General features: G+C 39.7%; 1 protein-coding gene and 1 long non-coding RNA gene across 6 annotated transcripts; both read right to left on the reverse strand.

The window, feature by feature from the left end:
- Positions 1-319: 319 nt before the first annotated feature.
- On the reverse strand, positions 320-7,118 carry EBS5 (HCP-like superfamily protein). 5 transcript variants are annotated; one of them, XM_078588948.1, is made up of 8 exons: positions 6,761-7,118; positions 6,483-6,649; positions 5,474-5,962; positions 4,229-4,444; positions 3,051-3,374; positions 2,284-2,526; positions 1,150-1,385; positions 320-565 (listed from the first exon to the last, which is right to left on the reverse strand). In XM_078588948.1, coding segments are annotated over exons 1-8 (1,971 nt in total). In that variant the 5' UTR covers positions 7,056-7,118; the 3' UTR covers positions 320-564. The 5 variants fall into 5 exon arrangements, with proteins under 5 accessions (XP_078445074.1, XP_078445072.1, XP_078445070.1 ...); XM_078588946.1 differs by having other exon boundaries at positions 320-562; positions 6,483-7,118; XM_078588944.1 differs by having other exon boundaries at positions 6,483-7,118.
- Positions 7,119-22,068: 14,950 nt separating this feature from the next.
- LOC144714617 (uncharacterized) lies at positions 22,069-23,741 on the reverse strand. The gene is made up of 3 exons (XR_013584408.1): positions 23,200-23,741; positions 22,485-22,566; positions 22,069-22,185 (listed from the first exon to the last, which is right to left on the reverse strand). It is a non-coding gene; the product is annotated as an uncharacterized LOC144714617 (long non-coding RNA).
- Between the last annotated feature and the right edge of the window lie 2,755 nt (positions 23,742-26,496).

Raw genomic sequence — 26,496 nt, forward strand, 5'->3', positions numbered from 1 at the left:
TTGCATTCAATTAAAGTTCTAAAACTTATCAACCTCTTGAAAAATTCAGACGAGAAAGCTCATTCCAACTAAAACAAAAATTCAGAAAATTAATGGATACTATAAAGTCATGTCCCTTCGCAACCTCTTGAAATTTAAATCATGCTTAAAATAACAGATTTTAATTAAATTAATGTATCAGCTTACACACAATGAGGAGACACAGTTGTTGTTATGGAGAGGAGAAAACATTAGAGAAATATTGGATGATATCAATCCCCTCTTAATCTTACATAAATGGGCAAACATATACCTCATGTTATCATAAAAAAATGCAGCAGAAGATAATAGTGACATGCTAGCCTTAAGTTCTGCAATCAGCTGGGTTTATTTAATGAAAGTTACAGAGACAATCAATTGAACTGTGTAAATGTAAACCAAGATAATACGACTATAATCAAGATGAGCTTCTAATATAGGTAAACACTTACTGTACTTTTCTCTCCTCATTAGTGTAAAAAAATCATATATACGACTCATACACATTTTCGGGCGCCTTCTAAGTCAGATGACCAGTAACAACCTCCTAGTGAGAAGAAAAAAATATTAGAGATAGATTTTTTTTGAAGAAAATGTTAGAGAAAGATTAAGAGTGAAAAATGCAGAGATTTTCTTTGAAGAAAATGTTAGAGAGCGATTAAGAGTGAAAAATGCAGAGATTTTTTTGAAGAAGAAAATATTAGGGAGAGATTAAGAGTGAAAAATGCAGAGATTTTTCTGAAGAAGAAAATATTAGGGAGAGATGAAGAGTGAAAAATGCAGAGATTTTTCTGAAGAAGAAAATATTAGGGAGAGATTAAGAGTAAAAAATGCAGAGACTTTTTCTGAAGAAGAAAATATAAGAGAGAGATTAAGAGTAAAAAATGCAGAGACGTTTCTGAAGAAGAAAATATTAGGGAGAGATTAAGAGTGAAAAATGCAGAGATTTTTTTTTGAAGAAAATATTAGGGAGAGATTAAGAGTGAAAAATGCAGAGATTTTTCTGAAGAAGAAAATATTAGGGAGAGATTAAGAGTGAAAAAATGCAGAGACAGAACTGGTGGCATAAATAAACCAACATTGGTGGGTGCTTTAGCAATGAAAGTTTTCATTATTCACAGACATACTCACTAGTGGGGGCCGATGGGTTCAAAATCTTCCTGCTCAGGTGGCGCGATTGGGGTAGGCCCGGCGGCAGCAGCTGCAGCGGCAATTGCCTGGCGGCGCTGCCGTTCACGGAGATAGAGGACGGTGAGCAAGCAAACAAAGAGAGAAATGATTGTACCATTGGCCTCATCAAATATAACATCCTTCACAAATCCATCCACCCTGGGGAATAATCCGGGCAGCGAGTCGATGGCCTTCACCTAACCCATCAAACAAAGATAGAAGAGCTTTTAAGATTTGGATTTCCATTGGTCAAATGCAAACAATCTTTTTTTTTTTGAAAGAGCAGAAAATTTCAAGTCATTTGATTCCCACCCAACCCATTGAGGTAATGTCAAAAAAAGAATAGGATTGGGAGTGAAAAAAATCAACACTTTTAGAAAGGGAATCATTAGATTAACTACAAATAAGAATAGCAGTTTTATTTTCAAATAGAGCGAGAATATAATAATAAAATAATCATTGGTTATACTTTAGAGTAATCCTCAGATAAACTAGAAAAAAATTATTTTCTATTTTTTCAAGGGAGGGGAAAATGAAGCTCCTTGGAGCCCACCCGAACCAGTGGACGAAGTATTACAGAAAAAAGGTACGGATCAAAGTCAACAAGAAAAGTCATTGCCCAACGTATTTAAAAAAAAATTGATAAAAATTACAGATCACGTTTGGTGGTAAACCCTTTGATAAACCATGAATGAATCCTGACTTTTTCCCTTTTAGAGATAAGGATTTGGACTCATGTCGCCCAATCAAAAAAATATCATAAAATAAGATTGCCATCAAACATCAATGAATAGTCAAGAGCTTTGACTGAGCTCGTCCTTTAACCGATTATTAAGAATGTTATGACGTAGCATATGCCAGTCACGTTCTACAAACAGTTTCAGACAATATAGCCATTATGACCCTTTGAATTGGGCCATCTACGCCCGACCCAATACCTTCCTGTATACGTACACCTTGTGTTTAATGGAATACTGACCGCTTTACTTTCTTCGAAATATTGAACCGCATCCTCATCCTCTTTGGTGCCCTATACGGTGTCGCGACAAAAAATAACATACTTTCCGATTAAAAGAGAAAAGGAAAAGAACTGACCAGGATGCCTTCGGGATAGTTCCGTCTGATCCACAAGCTGGTGAGCGCGAATGCAACAGGTAGCTTTGCTGCAGCGTCAGCCTCAACCGCTTGATCGTAGTACCTCTTTGCCAGATGCAGATCAAAAGGAAGCCCCAGGCCATGCTCGTACATGTAGCCCAAGTTGAACATTGCCTGAGCGTTGCGCTGTTGCTTGGCGTGTGTGTAAGCCTCTGCCGCCAACACGTAGTCTTTCTCCATCCCCTGTTCCATATACCCACGTCTCGATTATTTGACAGTCAAAGATTAAATTGAACTAATCTGAAATGAGAAAGTAAAATTAAGTTACAAAAACAGATAAAAATCATGAATTAAAAGATCAAAGATTAAGGAGATTCAACTGGTTAAACCCAAAGGCTTCTTAAGAGAGACACACCAAACTAGAGTACGGCCCAGGACGAAGTTAGCATCATCATCGACATATCTTCATTGTCATCACGATGACGATAATGATTTTAAAGAGAAAAAATGGACGATGATTTTTTTTAAAAATGGATGATAATGATTTTTTTTAATGCAAAAATGGATGATGATGATGAGATCACAAGTTTGGACAACAAGCGGATGAAAACTTGAGAAAGAAAAATGAGAGAAGAGAGATGAAGGGAGAGAGATATTGAGACACAACAAGACAACTAATTAAAATCAGCGAGAAGTCCGCTTGACAAATGACTAGAGATTTTGCTACATATGAACGAAGAAAGAGTGTCAAAGATGGATAGACATACCCGCCCATAAAAATAAGCATCGCCAATAAGCAACGCCGCATGCTCATTACCCTCCTCAGACGCTTTCCACCAAAGGGAATGCGCACGGAGATGCCTTTCCTCGTCTTTACAGAGACCAGATTCCCCGATACACACAATATTCTCTCCATCCCTGTCCAAGATCCAAGCAGCATTGCTCTGGCCCACTTCATAACCCAGCTCAGCCATACGCAGGTACAGCATAAGTGCTTTGCGTACATCTGGGTTCACATAAGACTCCATCGCCCACCTTGATAATGAGCTCCAGGGCCCCCTTTCAGCCACAATCTTGTAGAGCACTGTCGCCTGAGAGGAGACACAGTCGTTATATAATTATTTATTAAAGGTCAATATGGCAAAGGAAAGGGATTTTAGAAAGTAAAATGACCAAAAACCAGTTTTTTACGGACGATGAAGAAAAGTAGCATCATCATCTGAAATTCTTCTTTTTATAATATAACATCATCAATTTTGATTTGTTAGGTACAGAAACAGAAAGAGAGGTTATCACTGTGATCATCACCCTCTAAAACTTCAATGATGATGAAAATCCCTCATCTTCATCATGGCTGCAGATGATTATGATTTTGTCATCATCTCTCGCCATCAGAGGGAGGTTACTAGAGGAAGAGTGATGAGAGGCAATGACATGATAAAATGGTCACTGTCACCATCATCCCACCACTGGACAAGAGACGACAATGATGATGATCTTGCCATCATCATTGTCATCAGCAACCGGCAAACTCAACTTGCACAATACCCTAATGATGCATGGATGAGAAAATTAATCACTTGGCAATTCATTTCGCCGTCGGTACTTAATCTCAGAAGATAATTTCCAAAGTAACACAGTGGAAGCAGGGGACGATCATTCATAGCATTGAATCGGTCAGAATGAAGATACAAAACCAAAGTTTGAAATTAACATGTGGATAAAAATTCTTCTATCTTTACTATAACAGTAATTCATACTTTTGCCACGAGGAAAAATAAGCATTTACACTTTCTTTTGCCAAACAGAAACTGTAAAATGTGCAACCATCTCTGTCACTTTTAATTTTGAGTCACAGCCATATGGACAAACCTAGAAGATATATAATAAGTATATAAAATTTAAGCAGAATAAATCAGTTCCCTAGAGAAAATAACGAACTTACCAATAGGATGTTCTTCTTAAAACCGATGTCTCTTTGAAACATCTTGGCAACCTGGTAGAGAGCCTTTGGCTGAGCACTCGTGGCAGCCGCTAAGAGATATTCACAAGCTCGCGTCACATTTCTTTCAACCCCAATTCCCTTGAGGTAGAGAACGCCAAGATTATAATATCCACCGGACACCTTTTTTTCGGCAGCTTTCATAAATAGCTCTTTTGCCTGAAAGGTGTTAAGTTTTTTACAACATATAATTCAAGATTTAATCAGTCTTTGAGAAGAGCTTCTTGAAGACATATCAATGAAAGAAGGTTTTTGAAAGCTGAATAAAAGAGCGGGAAAAGAAGGCTATAATATAAATAAAGACCGAAGCCAAGAAAGGGAGGCATAGATTCTTGGAAGTTGAAGTCTCTCTGGTGATCAGGCCAGCCGGAGATCCTCCTTGCTAGATGAGCAAGAACAGATTCGGGCCTGCTCATGGTTGTTTCTTTTCCATTTCAGTTCTCTCTTCCCCCATCTTCTCTCTGGACATCTATTCTTGCATTCAGCTACTTTTTTTCTTCACTGATCCAAGGGGACCTTGAACTACTCGAGGTTTTCAATAAGAATTTTCCTTGAACGTTATGGTTTCTCTTTGTGGTGAAACCGAGAATCTTATCAGTCTTCCAGACACAAATAGGTAGTTGACAAAAGGAAAGGAATGTCACATTAGGTTTCACAAGATTTGATCTAAATAGGTGAGGGAAGAATCAATCCGAAGCAAATGAAATAAACATACAAATTGTTTTCAAAAAAATAAATAAACATACATATTTCATAGGGGAAGTGTTTTCAGTTGAATGGTAAATAAAGTCTGTAATAGATTGAGCCCGTTCAATGCCAATCATCATTTTAGGAAATGCAACGAGCATCAAAACGAGTGAGTTATCTTACTAAAACCATCCCAGCATATTGAGAAGTCCAGTAAAAATCTTTTCAGCTGTTATAGACCGTTGAGAACCAAGGGATTTGTTTCAAATGATATCTTTCCAAGATTGCATCAGCGTATTCGACAAATGAGAATCCAGACTAACAATATTTTTGTCCCCAGAAAGTATGCAACCAGAAGTCACTATTGGAAAACAAAATTGGAATACTTTTTTTGAACAAACAAACACAATTGGTGTTATCCCCTTTCTTTCACTTTTCTCTTTGATGATATTGTATATCAAATCTTGACAAAAACTTTAGTTAAAGACTCGAAGAACTTACTTTAGTGTAGTTTCTTTTGACACCATATCCCTTGAAGTACATATATCCAAGTCCATTATACGCGGAATAATGTCCTTTCTGAGCTGAAAGTTTCAGCCACTCATAGGCTTTTGTGTAGTTTTTCTCAACCCCGGCGCCCCTTGCATAGATCTCCCCTAGCAGCTCCATCGACTCGGGCTCGCCACTCTCTGCCGCCCCCAACAAATAAATCAGCGCCTTTGCCTTGTCGCGTCTCACACCTCTCAGCCCAAAATAGTAAAGATTGCCAAGCCTGCGCATAGCCGGAGCACTCCCCATCTTAGCCTGGTAATCAACAATCTGGAAATCATCATCTTCTTCGCCCCGAGATTTTCGCAGTCCCCCCTTGTTTTCTTCAGATCCTAAGTGAATTCTAACGGGCTCAAGCACGGACGAAGTTGTTGATATCAGAAAGCTAGCAACGGCAGCCTCAGCCAATTCCTCATAAAGTTTGACAGCTTCTTCATACATCTGTAAGCATTCAGGAGATTTATACATGAAACTATTCTCACATGGAAATAGATGGTTGATTTAGTTTGCAGAAAACCAAAAGTCAATAATGTAATTGAAAAGGTCAAGAATAGAAAGATGAATCTCATTACTGTAAAAGCGTTAAAATTAGTTTGGAAGATACACAAAAATCAAAACAAACTAAGAAATATTCAGTCCAATCATAAAAGGAGAATTATGAAAAAGTTAATGAATAAACCATGAAACTCGTATCAGGGTTCTTCTTAAGAAGTAATTTATTCTTGACCAATTTTCCAATATGTTTTTACTGATAATACATGGACACCAAATGAAAATTATTCTCACATAGAATAGATGGTTGATAGAGTCTGCAGATAACCCAAATTTATACAAAATAAAATCACGAATCTTCTTTAAAAAACAATTCTAGAGAACATGTTAGAGAATGATCTTTTCCGCAATTTGTAAAGTCCCGGAAGCCGTCGATTTTGAGGATTGAGGAATACGAAAACGAACTTACCTCTTGGCGAAGGTATGTGTAGGCGAGCACCATCTTAGACTGCATATTGCCTCCATCTGTGGCAAATTGATGGTAGAGGAGGGCTTTTGGGCGGTTGAGAGGACGCATAATTCCTGTTCCATAGAAAAACCCCATCGCGGATTGCGAATGGGGACAGCCAGCGGAGGCTGCGGCCTCAATGTCATTGACTGCCTCCTCGATCGCCCCAACGTCGGCAGAAGAAACCGCAGAGAAGAACTTGCTAATGCTGGAGTAGTAAACCGAATCGTAGGACTCACCGGCAGCGGAAAAGTTCGACGAATTGGCGGCAGACGACGATTCAAAGATTGGGCGCCACGATCCTGGATCGAGTTCATCCTCGGATCTGCTGTCAGGATCGTTGAATTCGTCCCATTCCACGGATTCTGACACGGAGGACGGATCCTTGAGATCGTCTCTGGTGATTAGGATGATAAAGGGGCGACCGACGGCGGAGAAGATCGAAAGATGAAGAATCAAAAGAGAAAGTAGGATTGAGATCTTCGTTCTTCGGTTGAACAATCCAGGCGACAAGCTCTGCTCCCGCGTTGTCATCTTCGAACGCGGAGATCGAACGAAGAAGCTTCGCGAATTTAGAGAACTTCGCGAAGTTGAAAGTCTTCGACAATTGCGGCTTATATAAATACTCGAGATAATGGTATTATTAATACTTTTAATATTTGAATAATATCAAAAAGACCCAGTATCTGAGGTTGAGTTGCGTTGCAACCGTAATTGGATGATCCAGTTGCCTTTTTGACATTAAGGTCACGGTCAGTGAAGGTTGACTTCAGAAAAAAAGTTGACTGGGTATTCTCTCTCACTCACTCTCCCTCTCTCTCTACCTCTCTCTCTCTCACTCTGTACCTCTCTCTCTCTCTCTCACTCACCCTCTCCCTCTCACTCTCTCTCTCTCCCTCTCTCCCACTCACTCTCCCTTTCTCTCTATCTCACTCTCACTCTCCCTCTCTCTCCCTCTCCCTCTTCTCTCTCTACCTCTCTCTCCTTCTCCCTCTCCCTCTTCTCTCTCTACCTCTCTCTCCTTCTCCCTCTCTCTCCCTCTCCCTCTTCTCTCTCTACCTCTCTCTCCCTCTCCCTCTCTCTCCCTCTCCCTCCTCTCTCTCTACATCTCTCTCCTTCTCCCTCTCTCTCCCTCTCCCTCCTCTCTCTCTAGCTCTCTGTACCTCTCTCTCTCTCCCCCTCGCTCTCTCTCCCTCTCCCTCCTCTCTCTCCCTCTCCCTCTCCCTCCTCTCCCTCTCCCTCTCTCTATCCCTCCTCTCTCTCTCTACCTCTCTCTATGTCTCTCTCTCCCTCTCTCCCCCCTCTCTCTCTCTACCTCTCTCGCTCTCTCTCCTTCTCTCTCTATCTCTAACTCTATCTCTATCTCTATCTCTATCTCTATCTCTACCTCTATCTCTATCTCTACCTCTATCTCTATCTCAATCTCTATCTCTATCTCTCTCTACCTCTCTCTCCCTCTGAATCTATCTATCAATCTATCTCTACCTATCTGTCTTTATCTCTCTATATGTATGTCTCTAAATCTATCTATCTGTCTCTATGTCTCTCCATCTATCTCTATCTATCTCTCCCTCTCTCTTTATCTCTCTATCTATATCTATATCTCCATCTCTCTATCTATCAATCTCTATCTCTCTCTCCCTCTATCCAAACTATCTCTCTATCTATCTCGATTTCTCGCTCCCTCTCTCTCTCCTAAAATGTTGTGCTTTCATTGGGAGTCAAGAGTCAACGTGGTGGCTTACTAATCAGTCATGTATTATGTATGCTATTGATGAATATAGTGGCCCAAATACTGACTCAAAAATCATAAAATTAACTCAAATATAATTTTATGTATGATTAGATGTGGAATTGTTAGCATAAATTGAATCATTAATTGGGTAAAAGCTTGTGTCACCATAGTTATCTTCATTTTATGATCTACATGATAAACCTTTTTGTCTCGGTGCTAGGCAATATGACATTCGTTTGTTAAATGGGTCAAACCCAAGTGAAGCCGTCAGACTCAAAGGCCATTTTTTATTTGTATGTTTGCCTCCTTTAACAGCCCTAATTTTGTGATTTTGCTTCAGCTAATGCTCCATTTTTGGACTGAGGTAACATAGGACTTCACATTTAGGGTTCACGAATGAATAACACGAATCACTACATTATGGCCCACTATTGTCTCAAATGGTTCATATATCTTTTTGGTTCTTGTGTGGAATGTCTCAACCCAATGATTCTTTTCTAGGCCCGGTTCTGGTTCAGATCGTCCACCATTCAAGGTAATTGATGGAATTGGTTACCAGATTTATACTTGGATGAATGACACTCTATTTCATGTGTGATAAGCCAAAAATAGGGGTGAATTTTGCAAAAAAATTTAATCATTGTCGTTAATTTTAGCTTATACACTAAAATTTATAAAATCCCTGCTTAAGATGTATAGTGATAAGTAGAGGTATCGTCCAAGGGAAGCTAGTAAGGTTATTTAATTGTGATCTGTATGAGTAATTTGACCCTAATTAGAGTTAATTTGATCTTCAATGAAGATCAAATCACCCTAATTAGAGGAAGAATTTAGTGAGGGAGGTAGAAGAGATGGGAATAATAGAAGAAATAGGGAGCTCTAAATTGAATTCTTTGATCCAATTAAAAGGATAAAAGGAGTCAAGTAGAGGAATTAAGAAGGAAATTTGATTTAGTGTTGGTTGGTTTTGGGAATTTGGTAATTCAAAATTTACTAACTATTAGATCATAAAGGGAAAGCTAATCTCCTATATAATTAGCTTTTTTTAGATGTTTATGGTGCAAGTGGAATAGCTAGATAAATCTCACAATCTCTCTTCTCAATCCAAGTAAGGGCTTGTACATTCTGCTATAGCCTAGCGATTTAGAAATTCAAACCAAGATTGACAAGAACGATGAAGAAATTTACTAACAAATCTTCCAAAATTACACTAAAAATTCAAATACAAAGAAGAAAAAAGTAGCAAACAGGGTTGATCCAGGATGAAGCTCATCTTTGTCTTGCAGTTATGAAAGAACAACCTCCAGAATGACCCCCTCCTCTCGAAATTTGGCTTTTATACTTAGGCTACACAGTAAAAATTACCATTTTACCCTCATTTTATAATTAATTTTTATCCATCACTGTAAGATAGAAAGAAGAGATTGAGATGAGCAAATCCATAAAAAAATCACCTCAATCGAACTTCAGGATCAAACATTATTAATAAATGAATTGGCCAATCATAGCCATTGGATCACTTTCATTTATTTAATTTTTATTTTACATGCAATGGCGTGTCATTTTCTGATTGGCTGATGCATTTTGAACTTCAAATGGAGGGTTCATTCTCTGCGCACCACATAACCCATGTACTGGAATAAAAATAAAGAAAAAACAATAAAATAGACATAATAAATAGCGATTTGCACTTACCTGTGTGCCTTCATATTTCAAACCAATCACAGAGTGCCACATCACCAACCATGCATGCGCTTTGTATGCACATCACGGGGAGGTGAACTTACCTGTCGGAGAGAGAATGGCCTAGATTTGCAAAAACGTCCCTGTTTAAACACACAAGTGCAAATCGAGGCTGCTCAAAAATATTTATGTATATATTATTTTTGCTCTCTCTCTCTCTCTCCGATAATTTTCCTGAAAACCGTTAAAAAATCCTGACTAATTGCAATACTCATATCTTTACACCTGCACACATGACTAAGAGCTATTTTTAAGGGCATAATTGCAACAATAATTCAAGAAAAACCCCTCCAAGTTTATATATTACTTTAAAACTCATAGTTTCCTTATAAATGTACTTTTTTCCCAAAAAATTCACTTCTTCCTCGAATAAATTCCCAAAAAGTCCAATAAAATACTAGAACATTCTAGAAAAATCAGTAATTTGTCCTGCCATTGATTAAAATTAAAATTAATTTTTAAACCTGCCATTTTATTTAAACACAAGTATTTCAAGCTTAATTAAATTCCAAAAAATTCATAAAATTAACAAAAAATTAAGGAAAAAACAAATTTCACTTGGAAAAATTGATTAACACGTTATATATGGTAACAACCCTATTTTAAACTCTTCCAATGAATAAAACTGTGATAATTACTTGAAATAAATGCCAAAATTTTGGTGTTATCATATACCCCCCTGCTTCATCATTGCTAGTCCCTTAGCAACATCTAAGTAGTTTGCCAAATTTTCATTTTTTCATCATGTAGGTGAAAGAAAACAAGTGTGGAAGTGGTAGACATATCAATCACAAGTTGAGACAAAACATTGAGTGACAATTTGAGCGTCGACCTTTTCAGGAATGTGGGATTCCTTTCTCCTTGGTTTGGATGCCTAAGTACATGAAAAGGGAGTGTGATTGTCGCTAGGTATGACGCTATAACTCTAGGGTAATCTCGTTGCTGTCATTTGATACTGGCCTCATATCTCTCGCAAGCAAGATCACTCTCTTGCAGGGTCGCGCCCACCTAGTACTTGTATCTCCATTAGCTTTCCTCCTATCCAAGAGTAGAAGAAGCCAATTTCCTCCTCTTGAGCACAAAATATGGAAGATAAAAAGAAGAATATATGGCAGAATTGTTGGGATTGTGATAGGAAAGATGGAAGTCTCGTGAAGGGGATGGGGTAGGTGTTAACAATGGGATGAATTTATGATCAAAGGGATGTGGTGTTACATAAGATAACCTACTCCCAATCTTTTAGAAGAGGCGGGGGAGATAGAAAAGATGTAACCAATATGATGATACATACATGTAGACCAATATAATCATGAAGGAGAAACTAACATAAGAAATTCATTGACGTCAAAACCCCTTTTTCCTCTTATTTTTATTTTTTTCTAATATATATATATATATATATATATATATTCTTTTTTTCCAATATATATATATACATACATCCCCATTTTTTTCTCGGTCCAATTGATAGAAACTGAGATTGTCATCCACCTTTATGGCAGACTTAAATCTCGGTCCTATTTTTGGTTCAAAAGTGAGAACAAACCAAACATATGATGATTAAATCATAACTATACAATCAAATAAAAATACCTTATATTTTATTAAAAGTTTGAAGCAAAACTGTCCTTACTCCCCCAATCTCACAAGCGGCAGACTAGCCCAAGCATTTGATGGAAATATATGTGACCAGCATGCCAATCACACATTCCACATCTTATTCTGATGGGGGACCATCCAGACGATGCCGGGATGAGACATATCCAACCACACTGGGCTGCTCACGCCGACGCTCGCCATCTGGAGTTCAAATACTCTACGTAAGTATCTTCCCATTTTCACGCTTTATTTTGTCTTGTTTGGTTGTATTTTCGTTCATGAACCTTACGAACAGGCCCGGTGTTTGGGCCTTGTCCATGTTCTGTTTTTTTTTTCTTTTCTCTTGTAACCGTTGAATAGAGGTTGAACCACATCTCGCGATGGTTCCTCCTCTAAACGACGTCACTTGGCACCTATCCTCACTATATAAGGGGATAGCATGCCCAAGTGAAGTAGGCTTTTGAAGAATTGAAAATCGTGTTTTCTTTCTATCTTAGTGTTTTAGAGAGATAGAGGTAGATAGAGGCTAGAGTTAGTGGGAACGGGGTCGGTCCCTCCCTCACATCGAGATCACTTCGTGATTCATCGTCATTCGCCCCATCGAGATCACTCCGCGACGTTTCTTGAAAATCAAGATTCACAGTTCCTGGAGGCTGTAATTGCATCGTTTCCTCGTCGAGATTACTCCGAGGACATGTTGACATCCGCTGTCACCATCAACGGCACTACCAATGGCGTCAGCCGCTCGTGCTACAAGATCATCCAAGATTCAAGAACCGACCTTCGCTTGGAGTTCTTGATCGGTTAGTAATCAAGAAACCCAAGATTTCTGCTCTGACGCTGCCACAGACGACGCTAGCGCCCGCGCTTCCCCTCTCAGCCACCGCTCCACTTGCGCGACCAGCTCATCGTCTCGCCACTGCCCTTCGCCTGCGTGCTGGTTCCCCGCCGCACGCCTCTGCCCGCCGTCTCAGAGCCGTCCGTCGTCCGCGCACCGGACCCCATCGCACGCCCCTCGCCGCCGTCTCGCGGCCACCCCTCCCTGAGCGCTGGCCCTCTGCTGCGCGCGGGCGCGTGCTCAACTGCACGCGCCCGCACGCCGCGCACCCGCGCGCGTGAGCCTTGTGCGCCCGTGGCCTCACACGCCCCAAGCCAGCGCACATCACGCGCGATCGTGGGCCTGCGCCTCGCGCAACCTACACCCTCGAATCCCTCCGTACGCACGCTGGCCCACAACGCCTGCGCCCAGCCATCGACCGCCCAAGCACCTCGGCCCTTCCCAAGCATGCTGGTTCCTCTTTCATCGGGGTTTCACTATCTTTGGTGCTGCCGACAACATGACTGCCGAATCGGATTACCTTTGCTGTGGACTATCGACAAAACAGGTATCTCTCGTCTTCCCCCCATTACATTTCAGTATTATTACCTGTTGTAGTGCCGTCTTCCGTTATCGATTCCTCTGACTAAGATTGCGACGATAACTGCTATAGGTTAGCCACTTATTGAGGGAGATAGGATTTCTTTGCGGTAGACGATTACTTGCTAATCCTTAGGCTTGGAACACTTCAGGGCCGTTAGAGTCCCCTTACACCGTTCTCATCATAGTTGGTCTTAAGGGTCATTGGGAGTCTAAACGTGATCAACCCCTTCCTTTAGTGAATGACATTGGTCATACGTCCTAGCCCGTAGACATCCACTATTGCCTGTTGGGGTCTTTCGTACTGCATTCATTACATCTAAAGATAAAATCTCGACATCAATTCATTGCTAAACTGTGTTGTAATACGAACCGTCGATCCCGGTGGAGTCGTATTACATCATATTCATTGTTTTATTAGAGTGCATTTGTGATTTTTATTATAAAGTCCATGAATACATGATGTGAATTAGCAAATTATATTGGTATCATAATACAAATATCATTAGTCTTTAAGTATATGTTTCAAATATTTATATTTTAAGGATGCTAGAGCCAATATAATAACTCTATTTAGTGTCACTCATATGATGACTCTAGTTGGTATCGCAGCCACTAGTATGTAGACACCACGGATATATAGTGGGTGTTCTTTAGCATAAAGAATTCACCAAATTGAATTGTATGAATCCCTATAAGGTATTTTACCAGATTGTCAATCAGATTGATTCATGTTACAGGTGTGCACGTAATCCCTACACCTAAGACACCAAAGATGTATAGTAGACGGATGGTTGAGCTTTGACTGTGGATTATGAGTTCCTAAATATGAAATTATAAACAATCTTTGTTCGGGTTCAACAAGAAGTTCAGGAATATAATAACGTGGTCAAGAGGGAATTATCTACCATCGGCGCAAGAGGAGACATCTCAAGGACTATGATGCAACAAAGTCATAATCATTAGAGAAGAGTTCTCTAATGATTTCCTCATGCATAGTACTAACTCGATTGACCATATCCTCAATTGTCCTAGGAATGTCAAGTAGATGAGGGACTACACATATGTGGTAATTGATGACAGAAAAACTCTACAAGTGTGTCGATGCACATTCTTTTGTATCTTAAATAGCACAAGGTGTAGCTAGTCACTCCATAGGATGGATACTCGACCTATCAATTGGGTTGAATTGAACCATCATTAATTAATATATATGAAGATATAATTTATTAACTTGTAAGGCCAGTAAAATTTATTGGACCACTATAGTCTTAATTAGATTGATACATGAGCCTAGAGTGTCACTTTTGGATGTCGGAAGATGCACTTAAGTTTTGTGGATTTTATGAAAAATACCACTTAATATAAATAGGGAGAGACCCTAAAAAAATTTCAAATGAGCCGAAGTGTGAAACCTGTGATCTTTGGTCCGTTCAATCTCCTCCCTCACGTTGACGAGCCTTCTTCATGTTCCACTTGTTCTCGCATGGCATTCTCCAGCTTTTACTAAGCCTAGCCTTACGCTCCCCCATTGCATTTGTTCAAGTGTTGTGTAGTTGTCGCTCGATTGTTGCAAGCTCTATCTTGAGTGCTTCAACATGTGTGTGAATTTTTTGAATACATACATATTCCCCATGTAGATATCTATCCATGACAATGATGTCGCACAAAGCTGTGGAAAACTTCATGTGCGAGCCACATGGCTTGGATTTAGAAAGGAGGCCAATGTACTCTAGCATTCATGTTGGGGAGAAGAAGAAGCGTCAAGTGATCAAAACAATATCGTTGGAGAAGCGTGATAATAATAATGTAATGCATCAGAGGAGTGTTGTTTGGGAACATCAGTCAAGCCGCTTGTACATGTGTGCATCTGTCGAGTGCTCATTACACCATGTCCACCGCTCACCTATGGTGGCTGGCTTCACTAGTGATGCATGGCGGATAAATTTGTTGAACTTTGCATGGGCGTTGACTTTGGTTGTCGACCTACCTGACGTTGAAAGACTGCTTGGATGAAGTTGAAATCCCCTGCTATAAACCAAAGGAGATGAATAAGCCGAAGGGTAGGCATGAATGTGTTGTGTGAGGTCCCCCCTATACGGCCTCACATATTAGGTGTCGATGAGACGCATTGAGGAATGTAAGCGTGTAAGGCTGCAGGGAATATGGTAGTGCGAAGGTAACATACTAAGTCCCTTCACATAGAAAGTCCAACAAATAATATCTCCTCCAAAGTAATTTGAGCTTATTCAAGCAGTGATAGTCGACATGATCCAATCCGAGTTTCCTCATGATGGATGGGGAATTATCTGATGTAGTCATCGGGTTCACTAGGTGCAACTATTCCTAGTTTTTGCTTATTAACAAGTGAGATAAAATGTGACTGGTTAAGAGAGTTTCTAATCCCTCAACAATTCCAAATTAGACATGGAACCATAAGACTATCGACTCGTTTACTGCACCCTTGATCAAGTATTATATATGTAACGTATGTGTGGTCAAAGTTGTGGCCGGGCGGAGGAGCTTTGTTCATATCTAAGTCCTCAAAAACGAAGTTCTTATTCTCCTCTTGGCCTGCGATGACAAGTCCAGTGAAATCCTTCTTGTTGGGGAGAGAGGCTTGATGCGTTGTCAAGCATTCATTCATATCAAATGTAGTATAAGATGGATAGACAATAAGCGGTGATAGGGATGCGTTCGGCGGGTGGGGAAGGGCTGTCGTGTGGCTAAGGGGGTTATATATGCATGATTATTGACTCACATGCTGCACCCATAATCAGGTGTTATATATGCAATGTACGTAGGGTATCAAAGTGGTGGCATGGCATAGGAGCTGTGTTCGTATTTAAGCCCTCATTCTCCTCTTGGCCCATGAAGTCCACTAGTATCCTTCTCGTTAGGGAGAGAGGCTTGATGCTTGATCAAGCATTGATCCATAGCAAATGGTGTATGAGATGGATAGACATCGAGCAGTGATAGGGATCAGTAGCATTGGGGGGGACATGGAATACGAGAGGGGTTTGCATCGCGTGTGATGGGGGATGGAAGAGGGTGTGCGCATGGTGGCGAGGGGGAGCCGAGTGAAGAGTGGGGGGTCTCATATGGAGGAATGGGATTAAATTGATTGGAAAGTTAGGGGGTGTGATAGTGGATGGATGAAGAAGGTAGCTAGGACTGGGGGATGCCAAGAGACACATTGAGTACAGATATGAGAGGTGTAGGAGATGACGAACCAAAAACAAGTGATGAAGAGGTACGGTAGGAAGAAGGGCCACTCGTAGAGTGTCTAGCGACAAGAGAGACATGACTAGCTCGATTCGCTGATACCTTTATGCAGTCACGAACATCAATCCCATCTAGGGATTTTAGGTGAGGAAATACATTCAAGGTCAGTGCATGGGCTGTAGTTTGCCCTTGCCCAATGATACCGTCTTAAGGGGAGTTTTGGGGCTCTTGGCTGCGCCCCTTTTCACCCACTCCTGAGTTGTGGATGAAGCCTTGGTGGATGTTGGAGCACGAGCGAGAGGGAAGCACATTCTTCTATTCCTCGGGCGTGGGGTTCGACCACGTAGAGGTGGGCGGGACCTGTGGGTAGTGTTCCTTGCCTCTACAATGTTTTCATTACAGGACAAGGGGGGAAGAAAGTCGCCAGTAGATCGCAGAGTAGTCTGCATTTTCTTTTGGCAAAAATGTGGATACTGTGCTCTATAAGAGTGCAAATGTGTACAGAATCGTGGTAAATTCTTATAAACCATGGGATGACAGATCATCTTGTCGCCACACCTAATGAGCATCATATGGTGTAAGGGTTTGAGGAGATCAATCTCCACACATACCGGCGCATATCCAGGACGTTTGAACAATTGTACGTCCTTGTCAACCATCCAGGACGTATGAAGGTTTAACATGCCTGGCCAATAATTCCAGGTCACTGGGAGTGAAGAGATGGGATCGTATGCCAAGTAAGCAAATCCATGCTAGAACAGAATAACAGCATTGGTCCCGGGAGTTGCTTGCCGGCTCTAGTGTCCAACGGAAGGTGTGGATAATGGACCCATTGATCATCCATGTTCTTCGGCTCCATGCCTTCCTAAAGTTCCTTCCAATTGGAATCGGTTAAAGACAATGTGATGGTTGTGTGCTCCAATCAAAATAGGCCCACAAATTTTCTAGTTCTAAGTATACCTTCGCTCTATTGTTTATAAGGAGATGCCTTGTAGAAAATGTCCCTATTAGGGTAAATCTGAATGGTGTTTCCATTAGAAAGACCTCCTATTTGGAGAATGCGACGATCTGCATCCCCTCCGATTCGATATATCCTCGAGTTGGGGTCAAGCCATTATATGAAGGATCATGAGCTTCAATATTTTTTGGATAGAAGCCAAAAGAGATGAACCAACTACACGAGCAGCCAACATCATTGCTTGAGGCATAGTAGAGGACACAACTAGATTTGGTAGTTTCCTTTTTCCCATCATAGGGTGAGTGAGACCCTTCTAATGGTATGAGGAGGAAGGGATGGGGCAGTCTGCTTGAGGCATAAGGATCTATGTATAGAGGCACTCCATCCCACCTATGGGCTATTCGATCAGAACAATTTGAGTCTATCGCTATAATTTGATCAGATCCAGACAAGCCAACCTGATTGGTATGAGTCTGATCTCCCTTGACCAATATCATCCAAATCATGATCAGACTATGCAATATCATCAAGATTCATCTGGCCAATCTAATCATAACTGGTCAGGTCGACCCAATCTAGTACCCTCGTTAGCGAATTGAACCTCACAAGAATGCCCGACTGACACGAATAGAACTGGTCGAAATGACCCTATCAAACTTGGATCCTTCCCAAGCGGGTTATGTAACCCAATGGGACTCAAACCAGACCCGATCAGGGTTGATCCCAACTAAACGGGTTCAGAAACTTCCTTGTCGGTTTCAGTCCTGAAACAATTGGAAGTGGTCCCGTCAAGGCCAAGTCAACCTAGTCCTACTTGGCCTGGACAACTCGGTTGGACTCAACCAGGTTGGCTCACTCAGACAATACCGGATCAGCTCTGCCAAACATGGCCGAGTCGACTCCATGTGACTTAGTCGAGTCTACTTTGTCTGACTCAAAATGATATCTCAAACTGCTGATGAGTTCAGGACCCACCTGGTTGGCGTCAATCATGACGTGATTAGGAATGGTCCCATATGGAGTTGAGTCAGCCCAATCGAACTCAAACAGGTTGACTGGTTTAGACTTGGCCAATTTGACTCGGTCAGACTCAGCGACGTTGGCCAGATTGACTCGGTTGCACTCACCCGGGTTGAGTCAATCGTACTCGATCAGGTCGACTTGGTAGGACTTGACCAGGTTGACTCGATCAGACTCGGTTGGGTCGATTCATTTGGACTCTATTCGGATGACTTGGACGGACTTGGCTTGATTGACTCGATTAGACTTGGCCAGGTTGACTCACATTGACTTGGCCATGTCAGACTTGGCCGTGTTGACTTGTTAGAAATACAAAAGTTGAGTCAAATGCTCTCTTTTATTGCTAATGTAGGATGAAGGTGGCCTTTAGGGCAGACGTCCTAGTTGTCAACCCCATATCTACTAAGGCCTGATCCATATCAGCTTCCAGCATGGATGTATCTCGGTCGTCTGATTGGCGAGTCTGGGGTGCATCCAATGATGCTGATGTTGTAGAATAGTCAACGATGGTGGGCTGCGCATTGAGCGAAGCAATCAATAATGCTCTTAATGAATTGTCCAATATGCTACTTAGAGGTCTCGAGCTGATTGCTGACGTGACACTCCCAATGGCTGTGATTGAATTCATAGGCTCTTTAGCTTGATCTCTAGTCAATCAATAAGACATATCCAGCTTACGACTACCAATGCAAAGAGGCCGAGTTAATGTGTCGTCGACATTTAGTGCCAACCGTTCTTTAGTTTGAAAATTTGAGGGGCGCACTATGAGTCCATCATCAAGAACATTTATGTTGTGACACGCGTCATGTTCAATGGTCCAGATATTTTTGTTGATTTTCTTGCTGTCAACAGTATTTTTTCCAATTGAGAGAGGGACAATTACATTTTTTATATATTTTTTTACCTTTTTTGTTTTTCTTCAATTGTGGCCATCAAATTCTGCCAACGCCAGCGTGGGCAGCCAAAATTCTTCTGATGTGTACAACACTTTAGAAGAGCACCTCAGTTTGAAATGGCCCATCCTGGGTGGTTGATGGACTAAGCTTGCTTACTGACGTGTTTGCCACATCAGGCAACCAGCTGGAAAGCCCAGCAAACTCAGCAGCCTGCATTGGATTGTGGGAAGTGCTGATTTTTTTTATGAAAGACAAATATTTAAAACATTAAAATATCAATGATAAATTAATAATGAAGGGGAAACTTATACCATTCGATACAGCTTGCCAAAACGCACAATTCACGGCCAAATTTGATGTATATACGACATTAGGGTTGAAGTATATTTCAAAATCAAATTTCTAAAAAATAACTCACCTTGAAACTTTAATCCCTTCGAATCTGAGCTATATTTTTCCGTTTGAGACTATGTTTGAGTTGTTTCCAATGGATTTTGTTAAAAAACAATAAAAATCCGAGATCTCTCCCGGTCATATCTGTCTGCTTAATCTTTTTTCTCTCTTTACCAGAAATCCATGATCAGTCATGTTTATTTGATCAAGGATGAATAAATTTATATTGTTGACATGGTGACATTCTTCCTGGTGCAAAAGTCTCATCATTTCATGAATCAAGATGGAGAATCGTCGCCAACACGGTTCAATACTCAAAAAAGTAAAAAATATGTGGTGATTAATGACGTTTGAACTTGACTTAGGGCCTAAATGTTGGGGTTTTAAGTTAGAAAGATGTGCTTTTAATGCTTTTCAACTATATTGAATTAAAGTTGTTAGTGGATTAGAAACCAACTGAGATTTGTGATGGAATCATCACTGTGCTTCTTCATGTTCATCTTAGATGTTTCTTTCATACTAACATGGAGGAAACAACCTTTAATACCCTTCTATAAATATAAATATTTCCATCACATGTAAGTGTGGAAGTATATGAGTGGTTGGAAGATCTAAATATATAGATTTAGACCCCACTATGGACCCTACAACATGCAGAGTGTGGCACCATCTCAACCATCTCGCTTATTGGAAACAATGAACATCTGAGATTTTTCACGGTCATATCAGTCTCTTTATCTCTTTCTCTCTTTACCAGAATCACACTTCAGAAATCCATGATCAATCACATTTATTTTGTCAAGGATGACATGATTTACATTGTTGACATGGTGCTGGTACAAAAGTCTAATCATTCCATAAAAATAAGATGGAGAATCATTGCCAAAACGCAGCAGTACTCGAAAAGTAAAAAAGATTTGGTGATCAATGATGTTTAAACTTGACTTAAGGCCTACATGTTGGGGTTTTGGGTTGGAAAGATGTACACTTTGTTGCCTTAGAAGTATATTGAACCAAAATTGCAAGGGGATTGGAAACCAACTGAGGTTTTGGATGGAATCATCACTGTTTTTATAAAGATCACCTTAAATATTCTCATCTAACTTTAGGCACATTTTTCTTAGTCGCCACTAAACAAAAACTCTCGATTGTGGTTTGAACAGATCTGTCTTTGAGTCTTATCTCCGTTTATATCTTAGAATAACTATTTAGAGGTTTGAAGACCGAAATTATCATTTCAAGCATCCTCATTCGAGTTGCAATTTTAGGCATAAAATTTTGAGATTGATGTCTCAGCACTTGCATCACCAATTTATGTTATTTTTATATATTTGGAATCATCTTTACCAGATTTCCATTGCTAGATCAGTCAACTTATTCAAACATCAGTTCTTAGTAAATTGATCTAATTGAGGGTAATTTTATACGATTCCCAATAAAGCTTCACAATAGCAAGCACATCAACATAATCTTAACAAATGGATGAATAGCAAGCACACCAACATGAAATTTTCATGATGGTAGAAAGTGAAGAAAAGAACAAAAAATACAACCCGACATTGTCAGTCAAGATGGTAGAAAGTGAACAAGTAATACCTATATAGCAAAGATGTTAGCAGTTAAAACTAGTAGAGGAGGATCATCCAATATCTCTATGATTGGTCCTTAGGTTTATAGTATATTCATATATAAAATCAAGAGACTAAATGAGAAAACATAAGAGATAACTCAGATTCTCCCACACAACATAAATCTGCCAAAAGAAGAATATATCAAAAGTAAGCTTGGGATACAAAATCAAATTGATTAGTATCTTACATAGAGTTATGAACATTAATTAACATAATTAAAAAATAACACCATAACTGCATAAAGGTATGATAAATAACCACACAAGGTGGAAACGTAAACCAAACACAATGTTTAGAAACACTAAATAGAAAATATAATACACTATAATCCAATGGGAATGAAATTATTTTTAAAGTGAAAATTTGTATTATTGAGGTGAATCAAACGCCACAATACACCAATGTTTAAACAAAATAAAACATAAACCATATATACCATCAGTAATACAAATTTCTAAATAACACATTATTCAAAAAACATCGTCCTAAGCTTAATGGGAAAATGTAATATTTGTTTTCTTGGTATTTCATTTTACATTATCTTCATACCTAGACCTAAGAAAATAATAAAGAATGTATCAGGTAAATCAGATTCTCGCACACAACATAAAATAGCCAAAAGGAAAAAAATTCAAATCCCAGCATGGGATCTTAATTCAGATTAGATGCGGGTGTACGCAGAAGATGAACATCAAACACTAGAATCACAAAAATAACACAATAGTTGAAAATATGATATGAATGACAACGGTGCAAGATGGACACAAAAAATATATGAAATAACTTTTTATACAAAATTAAATAACAAATAAAACAAATAACATCCTAAAGTTAGAAAGACCCCAAAAAACAAGAACACTAGAAAGACATGGAAATCAATCAAAATAGTAGGTAATGACAATAAAGAATATATAATGCTACTTAAGTCCATGATTAAAGGAAGATAAATAAATGTATATATTGGAATATAAGAGGTGTGCAGCTGAATACGATTGTGCTGTCCATCATACTATACCTCTAATTGGCATAGGATCTCCATAAATCGACCTGATAAAATAAATAGAAGAAGATTACCCAAAACAACATGAGACACCAGCATAAACAAGTTTCTTTAACGAAAAAACTTAGCATATTAAGGGGAAAACACACGATATTACAATAAGATAACACCACGACAAAACCTCCCTCACAGAACTCATCACAAATTCAAATATATGACTGGATCTTGCTGGAAACCATAATGTTCAATCAACCTTTTTTTAGATCAATAGGGAAAAAATGTTAATAAAAATAAACAAACAAAGAGGTATATTTATAAATCATTAGAAAATAATAACAAAGTATACCTTCATATTTAAAGAAGTATCAGCTTCTCTCTTCTTGGTTTCTCCTTTTATTGTTATCTTCAAATGTGAACCTCGCCACTAACTACAAACAGGTGATATTACACAATATCAGGAAAAGAACGCGCAATAGGAAAAATATAGAAAACTTTAAAAAAGCATACAATGCTGAACCAAACTAGACACCGTATGACACGAAACTAAAAAGAAAAGCAATTATAAGGAAAAAAAAACATTCTAAGAGCTAACAGATACAAAAAAAACAACACCATATACAAGGAAAAAGAATCAATATAGAACATAAAATGTCCTTAATTTTATAAAGAGTATGATGCATTACGCCTACGGCCGGGATCGGTCGGCACTTGTTGCAACACAGGGGGAAATCAAATTCACTTCATGAACAGTGATGATAAGAAAGATGCACTTTATGAAAGTAAGCAACGAGAAACACTAGACTGGCTCTAATGATTCGTCGGGGCAGGCCAGTAAGGGCCAAGTGCCCTGAATTCGGATGGGGTGCCCCCGGTCAGAGTTGAAGTCTTCACTCAAGTGTTAGTTAAAGATGACTAACTCTTTACCGGAGTGCTCCCATCTCAAAGGATCCCTATCAACTACCCAACCCGGCTAAAGGGGCAATGGAGGTGGTTCACGTGCAGCCGATGCGAGGAAAGAGATAACAACACCAAAAATTAAGGGGAGAGAGTAGCACGCTGACCTGTGAGAGTAGATCCCTGCGGTCGTGGTGCGAGGCGTGTCCACGTCCGCAGAGAGTCAACCAAATCGTGTCGGCGGGTCGTCGGCCGTGGCCTCAATAGGAGAAGCTACTTCCGCCTCGGTGGATGACTCCAGACTCTCAAGAAGGCGAGGGGGCTTCTCTATCGCCGCTTCAATTCAGGCTTGACACGGCAGTTGATGACCCCAATTTGGGCAGGCGAACGGGGCTCCTTTTCTCCCTTCTCGGCGATTCAGGTTTCTGATGGCGGCGACCAGCTATGTAGCATAGAGAGGTCCCCTATTAGAAACAGAGCAGAAACACAAGCACAAAGTCCCGCTCCAAACGATGAAGATGGGGGAATTTGGGGAGGACGACAGCAGCAACAAGGACTTCTTCTGCCGTGGGATCTCTGCCTAGCGTCGGCCTCAGATTCTAGAGCGTCGAGGAAGACCTGAATGTAGGAAGCAGAGGAATGGTGCAAGATCAAACGATGGGACAAGAGAAATGAAGAAAGAGCTGCGTGAGGTGGGGAACTTCAGCAAAAAGTCAACTTCTTTTGCAAAACGTAGGGCACCTCTCCCCTCTTATAGGTATAGTGCTGGGACACGGACGAATTCTGGGACGAAAATTCGTCCGGGGGCAAGGACGAATTCTGGGACAAAAATTCGTCGGGGGGACCGCCGGACGGGACGGTTTTCGTCCTATGGGACGAAAAAAATCGTCCGTCAGGAGGTCCCCGGATGACGGACGGACAAATCTGGACGAGAAACCGTCGGATTCACATCCGACGGTTGCGATGTTGACACGTGGCCTGGCAAGGACAATTTATAATATATTATTAATATATAATGTATTTTTTTGTCCAGTACAAAAATTCATCCCAGGAGGACTGGACGGGATGAATTTTCGTCCCGGGATAATTGGACGGAACGGTTTTCTTGACCGCAGACGAAAAACCGTCCCGTCCTTCATCCATACTCTAACATGGGACGTAGGACGCGACGAATTTTTTCCCGAACCGACCATGTCCCGTCCCGTCCGCATCCCTGCACTATACTTATAGGGTGGGGAAGGGGATCAGTCCCTAATCCGGTCTGTTAGGGTGCCGTTTAAACTAACGGCGCCACCCTAGAGCCGGCATCAGTCCTGAAAATAACAAGGCGAAAACAAGCGCGGAATTCCCGAATACACGTGGGTAGTTCCGCCAAAAACATACAAAATGAAAGCAAACATGAGTCCATGGTAAGCAAAGAAAATAAACCTCACGCCGTGTATTTGAATTGTGGATACTTTGCATCGGCTCGAGTTGCGTGGTGAGGTTGATTGCGGCCTGGTGCTGGTTCGCTTGGATGGTCCTCCCTCAGACTAAATTTTATGATTGAAGAAAGATTGACTTATGTATATTATACCGCATAAACAGGCTTACCGCCGAACATGTTACACCCAATAGTATACTTTATTTCTAATCAAAATGCGCATCTATAAACACACATTACAAACTAAATGAAGGATATTCCCAAAATAGCATATAGCGCCAATCATAAACAAGTTTCCTTGAATTTAAACCTATATCATATGAATGAGAAATAAACACAATATTACAAGAAGATAGCAACATGATAAAAATTGCCTCATAAAACTGATCAAATGTTCATATATATGACTGCCTCTTACTAGCAGCGATAATGTTCAAACAACCTTTTGAAAGCTCAATAGGGAAGAAACAAAATCTTGAAGAATACGGAACAAACCAAAATGGGTTATTAGTAAGTCATTAGAAAATAATAATGAAATATACCTACATATTTAATGAAATACTTGTATCTCTCTTCCTGGTCCCTCGTATTACTTTTATTTTTAATTGTGAACCTACACCATAAAAACAGGCCAGACAAAAGAGCATCTGAAAATCAACATACAAAGCAAAAATATGGAAGACTTACAAGAAAATATTCCGATACAAAATCAAACTAGACCACATTTTACACCTAGATTAAAACATAAATGCATATAGTGAAAAAACATCCTTAGTTAAAAGAGATGCCAAACAAAAACGTAGACTATAAAGACATGGATAAAGAAAAAATTACTAAATAGTAGCATATAAATAAGAAATAAAAAAAACAATCAAAAAATGAATTACTGATAAATATTAAAGTACAACACAACTGATTTCAAGGATTAAAGGAAGGTAAACAACTGTATATCTTGCCCTATGAACACACAAGCAGTCCAATACTATTGTCCATTCGGTATATTGGTAACATTTTAAAAGAATGGATATTTAGATACATTTTAAATGATTATGGTATTATTAAAACATAATTTATCATGTTATTATTTTAATCAACTTAATATTTATGCATAAGCTATAATTTCTAATTTTGCACATTATGGTTATTTTTTAACTAATCTCCTTAACTTCATTGAGGTCAAGAAGTTTTAGTACTGATGAGTATTCTATAGTATCACATGTGCAGAATTTCACAGAAATGAGAAGATACAATTCTTCAAGAGGTGCAGAATTTTTGAGAGTCTAGTGATTCTCAAAAGGTGGATTGAAAGGAGAAAAATGGTGTATTGGGCCTTCAAATATGAAATTAGAGGAAGATGGGCCACTATCTGACCTATCCATCGGGCTCTCAAAAGCCTTCCAAAGAAACAAGTTGAAGATTACATGGGGAAACTCTTAACCCATGGAGAAAAAGAGGCAAAAATGGCAAGAAAAGAAAATAGAAAATATCCAAAGGGGTATTTTAGTAATTCTTCCAATCTATAGATACTCTTCGCTCCCTCATTTCACGTCATTCTGGATGTGCTCGAGCAAGCGGCTGGCCATCAGGTCAAGTCATATTTCAGGATCCTGGTTGTTCAACCTGCTTAATGTAAGTTTGTTGAAGTTTTCATTCAATCGCATCTCTTGTTTGCATTAAAAAATGCCTGATCCTGGCAAAATATAAGGATACTTGAGAGGAAGCATTGAGGGCTCACCAGACTTGCATTGAGGTTTTAGGAACCTAGGTTTCCATTTTCACATCATCATCCATACATTTACCCTTAAAATCCATCATTTTCTCACTCTAAACATTCAATTTTCCTTACTTTGTCTCTCTAGAATCATTTCATTCTCTCTCTAGATCTTCACACATATCCATAGTTCATCCTCTATAAATTTCATAAAAGGTGTCCTTCAGTTTCTCTAAACATGTTTATTTCTCTATGTAAAATCCATTCCAGTCTCTCTCTAGATCATCCTTAATTCTTCATTTCAAATTTAAAAAAAAAACACACTTGAAC

This window comes from Wolffia australiana, chromosome 17 (genome assembly GCF_029677425.1).
Source record: "Wolffia australiana isolate 7733 chromosome 17, ASM2967742v1".
NCBI lineage: Eukaryota > Viridiplantae > Streptophyta > Magnoliopsida > Alismatales > Araceae > Wolffia > Wolffia australiana.

Coding starts and splice junctions, on each gene's coding strand:
- EBS5 (XM_078588946.1), bottom strand. CDS start 7,055: ATGACAACGCGGGAGCAGAGCTTGTCGCCTGGATTGTTCAACCGAAGA. Junction 2,527..3,050: donor ATGCTTATTTTTATGGGCGG/GTATGTCTATCC, acceptor TATATGGAACAG/GGGATGGAGAAAGACTACGT. Junction 1,386..2,283: donor ACTATCCCGAAGGCATCCTG/GTCAGTTCTTTT, acceptor TTGATGGGTTAG/GTGAAGGCCATCGACTCGCT.